The sequence below is a fragment of the Echiichthys vipera genome (genome assembly GCF_963691815.1).
Source record: "Echiichthys vipera genome assembly, chromosome: 3".
NCBI classification, from domain to species: domain Eukaryota; kingdom Metazoa; phylum Chordata; class Actinopteri; order Perciformes; family Trachinidae; genus Echiichthys; species Echiichthys vipera.
Genome location: NC_139828.1, coordinates 25,083,814 through 25,096,686, shown reverse-complemented (window position 1 = coordinate 25,096,686; position 12,873 = coordinate 25,083,814). Strand labels below are relative to the sequence as shown.

Sequence of the window (12,873 nt, the reverse complement as noted above, 5' to 3'; positions counted from 1 at the left end):
ACTTTACCTCTGGATTGATGGTAAAGGTTTTATGAGACTTGCCCACACACAGGAGGTCATAGATAATCTCCTTCATAGCAAAGTCCAGTCTTTCCTGTAACAAACAACAGACCAGCAAACTTGTGACAACACCGGTGCTACCGATTACACTGCAAACACACAACCGCTGTGCCTGGTCTCTCCAGCTCTGCAGTCAAGCTTTTACTGTGCGACCTATTTTGGCAGCTCCCGGGTCGAGACATGATGCAGAAGCACTGCAAATCAGTGCTTGCTTCCCGCTGCCCGATTCCTGCTTCACATGTTAACCATAGCGCGGCCTGCTCGCAATCTAGTTTCTGGTAAGTTTTCTCCATGAGCCAGGAGTGAATCTGGCAAGAAAACACACTGATTACCTATTATAAACAGTTTTAATATATGATATAAACGATCAGATTCTGTACTTTTACTATTCACTTTGACACTAAATATTCCACCGCGGTTGGTCTCATTACATGATGACTGAAACGTGACTCCTGCTTCTCTGTGCTGCCACACTACTACTACTGCTGCTGCTGTATAGAGGAGAGAGCAGACACTTTCACATGAGCGCTGATACGCAAACATGGACTACATGGGTTTTATTTCTTTTTTTTTTTTAAAGCAAAAACGACGACAGGGTGCACACTGTAACACTGGTAACAACAACTACTACAAGCCTATGACTTCCACACAGATACTACATGGTGTATCCTTACGTTAAGCTCAATTGTGATATCCAGGTATACATGAATACATGCTCTAAGCTTACCTGAGCTATGAACTGGATGATCTTGACAAAGATGTTGAGGGGCGTGTCCCTTGGCACCACACTCCGGGAGCCTTTGGGAAAAAGTGCTGAAACGATGCTGAGTAGTCGACTGGTGGAGAAAAAGGTCGATATTATAATCTTATTTAGTGAAGAACAACAAAAGCCAACATTTAAACGACTTCTGCTTGATAGCCATCCATTGCAAAGGGGTTGATTGTGTGTGTGTGTGTGTGTGTGTGTGTGTGTGTGTGTGTGTGTGTGTGTGTGTGTGTGTGTGTGTGTGTGTGTGTGTGTGTGTGTGTGTGTGTGCAGTTTGTGTGTCAGCTCGCAGTTGGCCTTAGAACTGACCTCTGTGTGACAGTATTACTCTCACACTTGATCCTGATGATGTAGACCCAGAGCAGTCTGTAGAGCGACTCCAGCGCCACACGGGACATTTTGGGGTCTTTGTTCTGTGGATGTAAAAAGAAATGTATGAGCCTCGCAATTTAATTATGGCAACTGCAGTACCCACCTCTTGTGAACTTGTGAGATCAAGTTCTCGTTTTCTTGAGAAACAATATGATCCTTTTTCAGTCTCTCTAGAATTTCCAATGAGTCACCTATAGACGTCTGAAGAGTCCACACGGTCTGATCATCGCTGAGCTTTAGGTTTAAAGAATTTTCAGTTAACTACAATACTATTTTATGGGCTTTTGGAATATATGCCATTATGGAGTAAGGTTGCCAAAATATCAGTACGTCTATACTTTTCAATACCACATTTACGCCAATACTGTATCCACATTTGATGGTAAAAATCCTATTTTGTGTGGCAAGGACCTTTTTTCATTTTTTCTATGGTATCAATCTGTTTTTTATACTAGTACTATAACCAAATTATGATATTGTGACAACTTTAGTATGGAGAAAGCCATTCTCAACCAGAAGAAAACATCTTTAGGAAAATGTAAATAATATTCAAAACCCTAAAGAATATAAGTACAGGATCACAGCCTGACCCTGCTAACGGATTAACACAGTTCTCCTTTACTGGGGAAGCGCAAGCTTACGAATACGGCACGCCATGGCTTGGCTTAAAGCGTGCTTTACTGTAAATAGATATGTCAGAGGCAGACATCTCAAAACCAGGGTGAATCAAACAAAACAAAACACAACAATACCTAGGGGTAAGTGAGAAAATATTTTTTGTCAAGTAAACCACAGTCCAGAAGTCCTTTTTTGTACTGCAACCATCTGTCTAATGTTTCCTGCTACAACTCAATAGATCACATTCGGACAGAACAGTAGATCACTGAGCACAAACCTCTCACGGCATTTCGGACAAGACTTCTCAGTGAGTAAGACTTGATTAGACACGATAAACACGATCAAGTGAAAGGTAAAGAAAACCTTTTCTATTTCCGTAATGATGTCAGACGACTGTCAGTGGCAAAAACAAGCATGTTACGTAATGTGTTACGTAGTGGACGTAAATTGACGGTTCAGAGGATTACATTGCAGCATGTTTCACAGCTGCTGGTTGCAAGACCCTCACTCCACACCAGAGCAGTTAAAAAAAAAAAGTCTGAATTAGTCAGTGAGACACAAAAACATTGGAATAGGGTCCAGGTTGAAAGATACCCAAGTTCCCATATAAATGTGTTAATTGTAGTCAGGGATTGAGAGACTCCACTGCATAACAGAGTGCCATTTTTTGTTGGAGATCCTGGGTCTAAAAAAATCATCCGTGCACATTAAGGATATTGATAAACTATTTAACATAAATAATATTCAACCCTAATGTCAACAGCCAATGGGCGGTGTGGCTGACCGCCTATTACCAACGCTAACTGAAAACTAAATGTAGCACACACCACAAAAACAGCAAATTTCATGAAAGCAAATGAATTAGTTATGCTTTTATGATGTTCACCATAAAAGAATACAGATGAACAATATTGAAATGTCTTTATCAATAATGCTTTGATAGTTGCATATTTGATTATTGTAGAATAGCTATAAGTTGACAAATGTACCGTGCATCCCTATTAATCATAAATATATCTGCAGTGGATCACCACTGCCCAAAGACACAAACCAGCTCAACCACAAAGTCTGAGGCAACATCACAAGTAACTAGTAGTTCACTTGTTCCTCTTCACACTTCAGTGTCACTGTCACTACACAAAATGATTCACTACCCATTTATCCAATCAGGCAGAACTCTTCCAACCTACGTCCTGGTCAGGACCTGGACCATTTAAAGGAATGGGAGCACCAGGCAGGTCACTGACACCAGATAACTCACCTGCAGCGTCTCAATCTGCTTTCGGATGCTGTTGTTAGACGGCATCTGGAGCGAGTCAACGTGAGAAAAAGATCAAATGACAGGAGACAAAGAATGTAGGGTTTGGGGAGGCACACATGCAAGTTATAGGCAAAAACAAAAACATAGCCTAAACAAAGACGACAAGAGCAGTGCAAAGTGTCTTTGCTACTTGTCCGTAAGACAATACTGACAATACAATTTTACTGAAATGAAACACAATGAACATGCCACTTGTGGATTTATTAGTGGCATGCTAGTAATGAAAAGTAAAAGTCCATTTGTATTTGATATGGTCTAACATATTTCAACAGAGAGTGAGCCAAATATAGCTTTAACAGTGAAAAAGCAAAGCAAAGCAAAATAAGGTGTGCTGTGGTTTGGAAATCAGACAGTGGGACAGAGAAAGAACACATAAATAGAGTGGTTTTGAGGGGAACACAGAAGGGTGAGGAAAAGCACATTTAAATAAGTGAAAGGAAAATGGGTGTAAGAACAAAACAACACTAAACTAAATTGCCTGTTGCACCTACAAAGCCGACATCCAGCAGCAACAGCCAAATCAGCTTCCATTCAAATCCATGTCAAGCACACTCAAAAATTCAAATTGCTGTATTTTAACCCTGTGGCGATCAGTGGGGCAGCCCAACTATGAAATAAATGCAGGGGCTGTAAGAAAACTTTTTTTTATTTATTTTTTTAAATCAAGGCTGAAGACTTTTCCGCTTGCCTCTCCCTTTAACTAAAGCAAATAAATATTGTTTTCTTACACTGTACTGTAACTTATTTTTTGTGTTTTAGATCTCATTCTATTTAGCTTGTCTTTATTTTCTATTATCTTGAATAGCCTTTGAATGTTTTATGTAAAGCCCTTTGAATTGCTTTGTTGAAAAGTTATATTAATATACTTACTTTACCATATATTATAATTTCCTTTATTTTGTAAAATCATGTTAACACCGATATTGATCAGGTTTAGGAAACACAATTATAACATACATGTTTCACTCTTGTCAGTGATAGCTAGATGTTTACCCTTATTCTTAGTTTAGTTTATGTTCTAATAACTAGATAATAAATCTGAGAACATGCAATAAAAGTACTTTATCTAAGATGTTCTGTTTGTACATTATAATTATATGACAAAGCATGTTTTTGATCTACGTGAGTTCTTGATGTCATGACCCCCCCCCCCCCCCCCTAACTAACTAACTCTCAATCTTTACCTAGATTTCGATTACTTTTAATGTCTGTAACTTGTGTATTCCTATCTTGAAGGGATGCTGAAATATCACAGCAGGGCCTTCTGCAATATAGAAAACATAACAGTTCAATAACATTTATTAATGTTCAAAACCTTTTCATTTATCATGATTTATTCTGGTTAGCTTATTGTGACGCCCTAGTCTAAACCAAAAGACTTCTTTTCTTTACAGCTAATTTAAGTAATTCATTGATCTTTGACCATTTTAGGAGCAGCCGCAGGGTTAAAATCACTGGTGTTAAAAGAAGCCCTAAATCACTGAAATCATCACTACACTCGAACCATCACGCAAACCCGGAAAAATGATCTCAATCAAAGGATCAGCATCACCACTCAGAAGACTGACTGATTACGATTTTCAAATTAAGGAAAGCTAAAACAATTACAATGGTGAAAGAGAATGCTGGAATTAGATCGCTGAGAAGACAGGCGGCCATTCAGAGCCTTCGGAAATCACTATCACAAAGACGCAAAACAGAAATCTATCCACCACAATATCATACAATCTCCACAAAGGGCAATCAATATAGAATGGAAAAGGCAGTCAATCACAGAGTCAGTCAGTCAGTCGGTAATTTGGTCAATGAGCTTCTGGGTTGAAATTGGCTCCATGATGGTCAGGGACAGGAGGAAAGTAGGTTTGATCCGTTTGTAATTGGTTTATAAGGAGTCATTATCAGACCTGAGTTGCAACAGCACTTGAGAAAACACATAATATCAGCTAATAGGATATTTTGGAGGTTGAGTTTAAAAATGCTACGTATAGGTTTACTTCATTCTCTGTAAGATTATTTTTAGTTACTCTAGTGATTATTAGTGACACCTAATAATCATTTAAGTCATGTTTTTTTTCATAAATTATAGGGTTTTTAAAAAAATAAAAAATAAGATTACTCTATTGTTACATTATCAAATCAAGTGCTATTCCTATCCAGATCTGGCTGTTGATAACGGAGGGGAAAATACATTATGATCTTTAGACAGAACCACAGAGCACACCATTCACAACCAAGTGGTATTACAGCACATGCTAACAATAGAGTATCATAATACCAATAATTCATTTCCTTTGAACATTAGTAAATGTGAATGTTTTCACATTGTAATCAATGGTGCTAAAATCTAATTTTAGGTTTCATAACACGAGTCATAAGACCTCTGAGTCTTTCAGTGAATCAAGCACTGTCAAGTTTAATGTTCTAGGAAGACTTGAATCTGAAGAATACAGTCATTGTGCTACTCTTTAGAGCACAAGCTTTCCGAAATGGATTGGGTGTAAAGGCTCAGGTTGGCAGTACCTTCAGGTGCGAGAGGCAGTTCTGGAGGAAGATGTGCCAGTTGTTGAGGAAGAACTGCTTCTGACTGACACACAGCAGGCATGTCACCAGGGGATACAGAGCCTGGGGAGATAAAACAGTGGCAGCAACAAAGAAATTAAAGGGATAAGTAGTTTTGTCTGAATTTTTTTGTGCGCGTGTTATGTAATTTAGCATGTGAAAAAAAAATGAACAAAAGCATTGCACACAACGGACATGCCAACAGCAACAACAGTCTCACTGAAGATGAGACAAGAGATCTCTTTTATGACATCAGGTTCACAAACTAAAAAAAAACTACTATAAGACAGATATGAATGAAAAAAACTGTTCTGAAGACAATGTTGGCAATGGTTGGTCAGTAAACATACTGTGATAGACTAACAGTGACGTTGTATTTATTTTCAAATATTTCTGGATGATGACAACGGACTGGCTGTGCTGGAGCCAAAATACAGGAAGAGTGAAACACAAAAGGGGAAGGAAACAGTAAAGATGCAGAGTAAACGGAGATGAGGTGGGGAGGAAGAGAGAGAGAAACTAGGATGATATAATTATTACCAAAGAGTGTTTCTTTCTGGAACTAAGTTCAAATGTTGTCTGGTACAGCATCTCCACAAAATTCTTCAGGCATGGCACGTTGACTTCATTTTTCACCGCCTGAGGAAACGACGAGTCAATACTGTAGACCTCAAATTGACAAAATTACAAGAGGGAGTAATGCAGCTCAGTGGAAATTGTTGAAAAGGTTACTCACAGCTGCAACAGGGATGAGTATCTCAACGAAAAGGCCTGCTAAAGCATGCTTTATGTCCTTATCCTTGACTTCCAGGAAATACTGGGCACACTCCTAGAAAAGGGAACCAAAGGCACACATGTATGAAGGGGACGGGACACACACACACCCACACACACGCACACGCACACACGCGCACGCAGGGGTTGGTACAGTTCAACATAGGAACTGCAACTTTTTGTTTCTCTGTCCTTTTCTGCGTAATTTTTTGTGTAGTGTGTATATAAGAGTGCTGCAGAAAAGAAAACTATGACTTCACAACTCAACTGCAAATTAAATGCACATAATAAATATTGACTAATCTGTAATGGAAAGTGTTAATATAACAGCAAGAAAACAACCATACAACATCTTGGTATTTCCTTTTTTACACTGTTGGCTGAAAAAAATGTTTTTATTGCATTATTGACTTATTGGAGACAAACTGTGTAATGCATTTTGTTTCGTATAATGGCTCTAAAAGATCTTCATGTCGGGTAGAAACCATGATAAGTACTGAAATGAAGTGGTGGACATAAACTACGGTGTGTTCCATTAACACAATAGGAAATCATGGCGGTGTTAAGAACAGTGAGTGCGTTTTTACCACTGTATAGAGATTAATGAAATCACTACAGCCCGGTTCACAGCTCTTAGCAAATCGTGAAACGCGCATGCACTCGCCTCTTGGCAGACCTCACCTTTGGTCGTTACTCATCTAGCTTTATGAGCCATTTCTACAGAGAGCTGCTGAGTTTGATCAAAGGGGAAGCAAAGTGTCTGGTGTAATTTAGCAGACACGCATCATCCATACTTAACACTGTAGGTACACTGGTAAACATGCTTAAATAAATAATATTGAATTTACCTGCATGAACTGAAAAGAAGCCTCAAAATCCTCCACAGGATACATTTTGACCCGGAAAAACTTCATGCCCATTATAAGGCTGATGATGCTCTGGACTACGTAGGGACTCTGCTCTTTTTGCCTGAGCTCCTTCAGTTCTGTGATGAACTTCTTCCTTACTGCCTGAAACCTGAGCACACACAAACAAACAAGCTTATGAGGTGACTGAGAATGTGGTCAGTTTTAGAGAGTTTGGCCACTTGGTTGGCAGAATAAAACTTGCTTACTTTGACTGTGTAAGGATTCCAATGACCTCAGCATACAGGTCCGCGATGATGTGTACATTGCCAGTGTTGGGGCCACAGTACCTGTCAATTGCAGCATATGTCATTAGGTCCTACACAAATGGACATCCTTTTGGTGGAACAAGTGTGCTCACTTGAGGTTGACCCAAGTTGCTCAAAGAGGTCGAATGTGCTTAAAGTGTCATTAATGATACAGAAATTTTACAGTGACAAATAACCATGGAGCCGATCTATTCATACAGATATTCATGAATGAATGATGCTAGTGAAGCCAAACCCACAAGTGAGAGCACCACAGTAATGTATATTCATCAGCACTTTTTATTCATGCGCTACTCATCCGTGTGTCACTGGTTTATCTATGTGTTGATGCTTACTTACCCCTCTTTGTGTTTAAAGTGCTTGAATGCCAGGTTTAGAACTTCGTGTACTAGTACATCTGGCACTGGATGAAGAGGAATCTGTGATGTAAACATAGCGTCACTGGTCTTATTAGAATCATTGATAGTCTTCATTCTTTCTCTTTGCTACCATTCATTACCCCCCCCACAGGAGCAAAGCCAAGGACAACTTAGCTCTGGTCTCCCGGGGGAATTACTTTTAGTTCAGAATGTTGCATAGATTTGGAAAGTTCACTTTAAAAGACACACTCAGTGGGGAGTTGGTCTGTTGCCACTGTGTTTATTTATGTAGAGAAAGAACTTACAAACAACACTGCATTAATTCCTGTACCACAGAAGATAAGTACATAAAAAATATCAACCTTTTAAACAATACTTTTATCTTTCTTAATCTGCAAGTCATGAGTGAGGCAATAACACCCTCTCTTATCTGTGGTGAATGCTGCACTGGCAGTTAAGGATATCTGGTCATTTGAATGATTGGCAGCAATAAACAGTGGGAAAGGTCTTCAACAATAGGATAAACTAAAACTATTTCACTTGAAATTAAATCAGAATTCAAATTTAGGGAGAAAACCTGCCTTTGTTTAGCAAGTATAAAAGGTAAACTGTACCAGTGCTACGTTTGACTGAGCATTTTATTAACAGATATTACATCAACAGTAACACACACCAAGAACTCAAATTCTGTCTGGAAGTAGTTTTAGAAATATTCAATTCAATTCAATTTTATTTATAGTGCCAAATCACAACAAAAGTTATCTAAGGACACTTTACAAACTAGGTGCATTAAATAGCACATCAGAATTGACCACACATGTTGCTTGGTGCTTGGACAATGTCAATACTGTGTTATTTCTATATGTAAAAAAAATTGTAGTCAACTGACCCCAGCAACCCAACAGGCAAACACTTTTTATAGGTTTATAGCTCACCTGTTTCAGAACTTCCACTGAAACCAAACAAAAAATGAAATCTATGGCTAAGTCCCTCCGTTCCAGAAGGTAATCTTTATCCCGGTGCTGTTCGTCTCTAAAGCGGGAGAGAAAATAGGAGGTTAAGTGCAAAGTACATCTTGAAAAGGACAAAATATTTTTAGCAATTATAAATTATTTGTTAGTAAGGAAGAAGAAGACAGGTGAGTGTGAAGGAAACAAAGCATCTCACCCTTTGGATTTGGTACTAGAGCGAGGCCTGTACTCATAAGACTCGTCTTCAGTGCCACTTTGCCGCCGGTACCAGTCGAACAGTGTGCGCAATAGGGAGGGCAAACAGTGTTCTGCTATTGAGCTCATAGAGCTTATTAACTGGAAAACAATGACATACAAACATTAAATTCAATCATTATTACTAATAAACCTAGTATCCACAACATTTTGGCCACATTTAAATGCACAAATGAAATACTTATACCTGTCATATATGCAAATAAAATATTACGTCATGTAGATAATGCTGTCCCACAGGCAATGATTAAAAGTGCATATCCTATGACTGAGTAGGGCTGGTATAGAGCAGAGAGTTTTTCTCGGGTGACACATTGTAGCTATGGACTGCAATTTAGTGTGGTGTTGGATGACATGTTGTGCACATCATAGTGCTGCTACACTCACTGAGCAGCTCCAGAATACATATGGCTCTGTGGTGTTCATATGCAAGACCACATGAATAATAAGCTGTCTTCCAAACACCTCATCAGCACTTTGACTGCATCAACAATGATGTCAGATTGTGCCCTTTAAAGGCCCCATATTGTGCTCATTTTCAGGTTCATCCTTTTTTTTGTCATACTGTTTGTCTAAATAAACCTTTATTCACCCTCTGTCTTAAACAATTCGTTTTAGCTCCTGTCTCTTTAAGCTCCCCTCCTGAAAAAGCCGAGTCTGCTCTGATTGATCAGTGTTTATGGGTTTATCTGTGTTCTCTGCACCATCATTGCAGCCAGGGAATGTAACTGTAATGGCACTGTAGCAGCACTTCCTACCTATTAAGAGTAGAGTTGTCCTGACGGAAATCTGACATGGAAATCTCACTTTTTAAAATATGGGACATTTAAACCTAGCATTGCATTAAAAGGCTTGGCAAATCCAATGTTAGAGATTATTCATAATGATCTGTACCTTGCTGTATAGCAAAAGCTGTATTCTTGTGAGAGAGCAAGAAAACAACAAATCAGCACTTTAGCAGCTCAAGATTACAGTGAATAGTTCGGACAATACATAAACATGAGATAAGGTGGTCAGTATGCGTAAACTATTAAAGTTTGTGTGTGTGTGTGTGTGTGTGTGTGTGTGTGTGTGTGTGTGTGTGTGTGTGTGTGTGTGTGTGTGTGTGTGTGTGTGTGTGTGTGTGTGTGTGTGTGTGTGCGTTTAAGAGACAGTGCAGCATGATGACGAAGGTGGATGACGGATGCCAGGCAGGAGAGTTATGCAACTGCTCCCTCTGCCCTTATGGCGCCGGGCAGATACACTCCAGCACCCAATGCTGATTTACTGCTGAGGATGACACAGCGATTCTACACTCTCACTTTTGCGATCTCTATATCCATTTTTTCTACCTCACTCACAATAGGGACAGATGGATCTATAGCACCATATCCTCGTTGGCTTTGTGTTGTGCTGAACAAAGCATTCTGCAGCGGGCAGGCCTATTGTATAAAGTCCTGCACCAGCTACAGATGAGGGACAGATGGGCCATTTAGTGGGTGGAGTTGGGGATTCAAATATTGCACACACGCACACATACAGAGATAGGAGAGGACTGTTGTTGGTCGCATTCATACACCCACATTTTCCCCCTCCTGGTCATTACTATGATTGTACTGACCTGGTCAAATTGTGCATCTTCCCCTCTCTGGAGGGATCGGGACAGAGGTTTCTCCTATTAGAGGGGTGAGAAAGACATTAAGAATAAGTGTGTTACTAACCAAGCAGAGTTGTAATGTTGGTACATGCACAATAGCAGTTCATTTGAGCATCAGGCCTGGTGATGAGTAAGCAAGTGAGAGACACTAAAGTTTCACCATGAATGAACTGGGGGCTCCCAAGTAAAGGAAAGGAACTCAGCTGAATTAAAGGAACAGATCAAGGAACAGGTCAGTCAAAGGACAGTTGATCTGGTCTGTTAATAATAAACTATTTTATCATTCCTGTGGCTCGTGTACATAAAGATTACGTGCCCCTCCTGCCAGTTTCCTCACACAGCTTTCACTTTTCCCTGAAGTGGCTCTGGCAGTTAGTTGCAAAAGAGAGGAGGTTATCTCAGCAGTGTGTGTCACATAATGTGTTGTGTATTGAATTTCATTTCCTGTGTTTCTTGACACTAGCCTCCCCTCCCCTCCTGTGGACTCACCAGCGGTTCAGCCATCACCATCTCGATCTTCTTCTCAGCCAGCACAGCAAATTCAGCAAATAGACTCTTGATGACAAACTCCCCGGGCTTGAGCTCAGGGTCGATGGTGATGCTCGACATGGCGACAACGTTGTGTTTCTCCCAAGAGAGGGGAGTCACTGAGGAGGGGGCACGGCGTCTACTCACGCTGCTGCTGACGGGTGCAGAAGCTGTAGAGAGAGCGGAGGGTGGAGGTTAGGAAATAATACAGTGGGAGTCAAGCAGCAGGGTCAAACTACAACAACACTCTTTTAAAGTATGCAATGTCATGCACTAGTTCTAATCTAAACAGGAGTACAGACATTTCCTAAAGAGGCAAATTGACTGAACTGTCTGTGTGTCTGTGTGTGTGTGTGTGTGTGTGTGTGTGTGTGTGTGTGTGTGTGTGTGTGTGTGTGTGTGTGTGTGTGTGTGTGTGTGTGTGTGTGTGTGTGTGTGTGTGTGTGTGTGTGTGTGTGTGTGTGTGTGTGTGTGTGTGTGAGAGAGAGAGAGAGATTCCAATGCTGACAGGAGGAAAACTTCCATAATTATAAACTCTTTTCCTAAACTCATATAGCCCATAATAGCCTCAAATCACCTTAAAAAACAAACACAAGATTAATCATAACTCATTTCAGAGCCATGTCAATAATTATCAAAATCATTATGGAAAAGGAAAGAAATCTTTATATTTGTGTTGAGATTTAGAGTTAATAAATATTACACCCAGCTCTGTGAACAATGTTGGTCTTAAAGAACTGTGTGGCTTTTCTTGCAAAAGTGATTTTGTAGAAAAGCAAGCAGACATTTTGTGAAATACCTTTACTCACTTTCATGCCAAAAGTTAGATGGGAGGATTGATACCACTCTGATGGTGGGTTAACATAGTTTAGGATGGAAGACTAGAAACATCTAATTAAAGCTTTACATAGGTAATACAATGCATCACTAAAGGTTATTTTTATGCTTTTTCTTCATTAGCACACATCTAAACCTCTTAAACACTCCAATTATTAAACAAACTCATATAGTGCATGACGTACGGAAGATGGCCAGTTCAGCTACAACTTAATTAAAAAAAAAGATAATCCAGAAAGGCATTTTGAGTTTAAAGAGCACAATGTCAGCTCAACTGTCAGCTTAGGCAACCCAGCTGCCCTTACTGAGAATGTAGAAGCTCACTAGATGGACAGCGTGTTGCACTTTCTTTGCACTACTTCTGCATTAAGAGATCAGTCTAGCTGCCCCAGATATGCAGTGCTTTTCAGGCTTATCTACAAATTTGTCCTTAAATCTTATCTTATTTTATCTGGTATTATATAAATTATACAAGTTGGAAAAAACAAAGTTTGAAGCCTTGTTGGATAAAAATAAAAGTATAAACATCACAAAATTTGAAATATCCCAAAGCACTACACCGACTTGTCTTACATTATTGAGCTTTGTGAGTAAACCGCAAAGTAAAAATCAAACCCTATGTTAAATGTATGTTACTGATTCT

At 39.5% G+C, this 12,873-nt stretch overlaps 1 protein-coding gene across 9 annotated transcripts in view; it reads right to left on the bottom strand.

The window, feature by feature from the left end:
- fryl (furry homolog, like) overlaps positions 1-12,873 on the bottom strand; it is a 76,506-nt gene that overhangs the window by 32,876 nt on the left and 30,757 nt on the right. For 6 of the 9 annotated variants that reach the window (XM_083911615.1, XM_083911608.1, XM_083911610.1 and 3 more), the window contains 14 exons: positions 11,355-11,563; positions 10,830-10,883; positions 9,171-9,310; positions 8,939-9,035; positions 7,984-8,063; positions 7,585-7,665; positions 7,319-7,487; positions 6,433-6,525; positions 6,237-6,335; positions 5,658-5,759; positions 3,078-3,122; positions 1,136-1,239; positions 788-896; positions 8-94 (listed from right to left, as the gene is read on the bottom strand). In XM_083911615.1, the coding sequence (XP_083767741.1) occupies positions 8-94; positions 788-896; positions 1,136-1,239; positions 3,078-3,122; positions 5,658-5,759; positions 6,237-6,335; positions 6,433-6,525; positions 7,319-7,487; positions 7,585-7,665; positions 7,984-8,063; positions 8,939-9,035; positions 9,171-9,310; positions 10,830-10,883; positions 11,355-11,474 (1,380 nt within the window). In that variant the 5' untranslated portion in view covers positions 11,475-11,563. The remainder of the gene's footprint in view (positions 1-7; positions 95-787; positions 897-1,135; positions 1,240-3,077; positions 3,123-5,657; positions 5,760-6,236; positions 6,336-6,432; positions 6,526-7,318; positions 7,488-7,584; positions 7,666-7,983; positions 8,064-8,938; positions 9,036-9,170; positions 9,311-10,829; positions 10,884-11,354; positions 11,564-12,873) is intronic. The other 3 variants (XM_083911612.1, XM_083911614.1, XM_083911616.1) reach the window with 1 other exon arrangement.